Source organism: Belonocnema kinseyi, chromosome 10, assembly GCF_010883055.1.
Source record: "Belonocnema kinseyi isolate 2016_QV_RU_SX_M_011 chromosome 10, B_treatae_v1, whole genome shotgun sequence".
NCBI lineage: Eukaryota > Metazoa > Arthropoda > Insecta > Hymenoptera > Cynipidae > Belonocnema > Belonocnema kinseyi.
This window is the reverse complement of record NC_046666.1, coordinates 104,075,394-104,077,131: the sequence shown is the minus strand read 5'-3', so window position 1 is coordinate 104,077,131 and position 1,738 is coordinate 104,075,394. Positions and strand designations below refer to the sequence as shown.

General features: G+C 32.5%; 1 protein-coding gene across 1 annotated transcript in view; it reads left to right on the top strand.

The window, feature by feature from the left end:
- The first annotated feature begins 1,269 nt into the window (after positions 1-1,269).
- LOC117181301 (zinc finger and BTB domain-containing protein 7C-like) overlaps positions 1,270-1,738 on the top strand; it is an 8,313-nt gene continuing 7,844 nt past the window's right edge. The window contains exons 1-2 of the mRNA XM_033373861.1: positions 1,270-1,309; positions 1,389-1,460. Of these exons, the coding sequence (XP_033229752.1) occupies positions 1,270-1,309; positions 1,389-1,460 (112 nt within the window). The remainder of the gene's footprint in view (positions 1,310-1,388; positions 1,461-1,738) is intronic.

Here is a 1,738-nt window from a genome sequence, read left to right as displayed (position 1 = left end):
GCTCGCCTCAGCAGTGAAACTTCAGGCCAGCCATCCTCATGCAAGTATAACCCTAAATCTTGAAGAGTGGAAATTATTTAAAAGTTACTTTAACCTCACGACACTCTTCTTTGATGGCCAAGAGAAGCAACAATGCATCGACTGTGGAAATTTCCATATACACATAACTATATCTTTTGGAAATTATATAGTGGCTTTGGAGAAAATTCAAGAGACGAAAAATATTATCCATTTGTACTGCAAGAAACAACGTTTGCTCTTCTTCATGAAGTCAGCCTTTGTATCGACCTGTATCTTCTGGATCTGAATGTTATGCTGTTTCAACATACAAAAGATATCATTATTGAAACCATCGCTGAAAGTTTTTGGCGAAAAGTGAAATCACCATCTGTGAAAAGTGTAAAATCTTATATAGGAAAAAACTATACAAGTTTAAAGAGTAAAGCAATGGAAAAACTTGTATTAGCTAATCTTATGCGATTTGAAATTCTATTTCTTGAAATGATGACTTTTTATAGTCAGAATGTGCGTGAAGAAGTGATTGAGAAATTACCAGAACTCAGATGCGTTAATGGTAGCTTTATAAATTAAAAATTTCATGTATTTTTTGTTGTTGTAAGAAATATCTGAATGAAAATATAATTTAAATTAAATTCGCCCCTTTTCATTTACTAGATAAAGGGTAGGTAGATGTGTAAGTAAAAAAGACATATATACCCGAAAATAGTCAACTTTATTCAGAAAAAAAAATTAAAATTAATACCAGATACTTACAAGCTAGACTTATCCACCCAACTATTGTGTGAATCATCAAAACCTAACTATTTTACAAATAGCTTATTTCCTCGCTTTTTCAGTACTTTTTCAACCAAATAAATGTCTAGATGTCTAACTTTGCCTAGTTCTTGCTCATAAAAACTATCTACAAAGCTTTACCCCGATAATCTTTAAGCATATACTCACTGGTTTAGTATTCTTAACATGGCTTACGGTAAATATTTCAGTTGTCCAATTCAGTGTGTAGCCTTTCTCAAAAAAATGCTTAAGTTTACTTATACGCACTTTATCTCCAACTTTAAATTTCGCTTTCTCAACTGCATGTTTTACACTGTGATTTTTGTATACATCAAACAACAAATTTTTCTTATTTTCTTTAGTAACATCTTTTGGTTTCATTCGAATAGTCTCCCGTGCAGAAATAGCCCAACTTATTCCCAAGTTCCTATCTGGGCCCGATCGGATTTTCCACATGTGGCCGCAAGGGGGCAGATGGTGTGGCTCTCGTCGGAATCACGTCGCGTCGGGTTAGGTAATAGACAAGATTATGTCAATTTTTGTGTTGTCGCCTTGATATCGTTTTTGTTCATATCAAACGTAAAATGCCAAAGCAAAAAGTACTTTGCGAGTTCGGAAGCACAGAATTGTTGGTGAGATTTCTTATATCCACAATGAAGATGAAGGTAAGACTTAATTCACTACATTAAATATAAAAATCATGAAAACTAACCCCCAAAAAGATTAAAGATTTAGTATTTGATTTGGTTTTCAGTAAGGTTTAAATCTAAACAATTTTATCAACAAAACATGTTTATTTTATTCTTAATGTACATGAGTGATGGCTAAAAAGTTTACCATGTGAAGTCTCTATCATTTTTCACATATCCTGTGATTAATTTATTTGTTGTAAATATATCTGAGCAAAGTTTTCATACAAGGGCACAATTTTTAAAAATTTCGA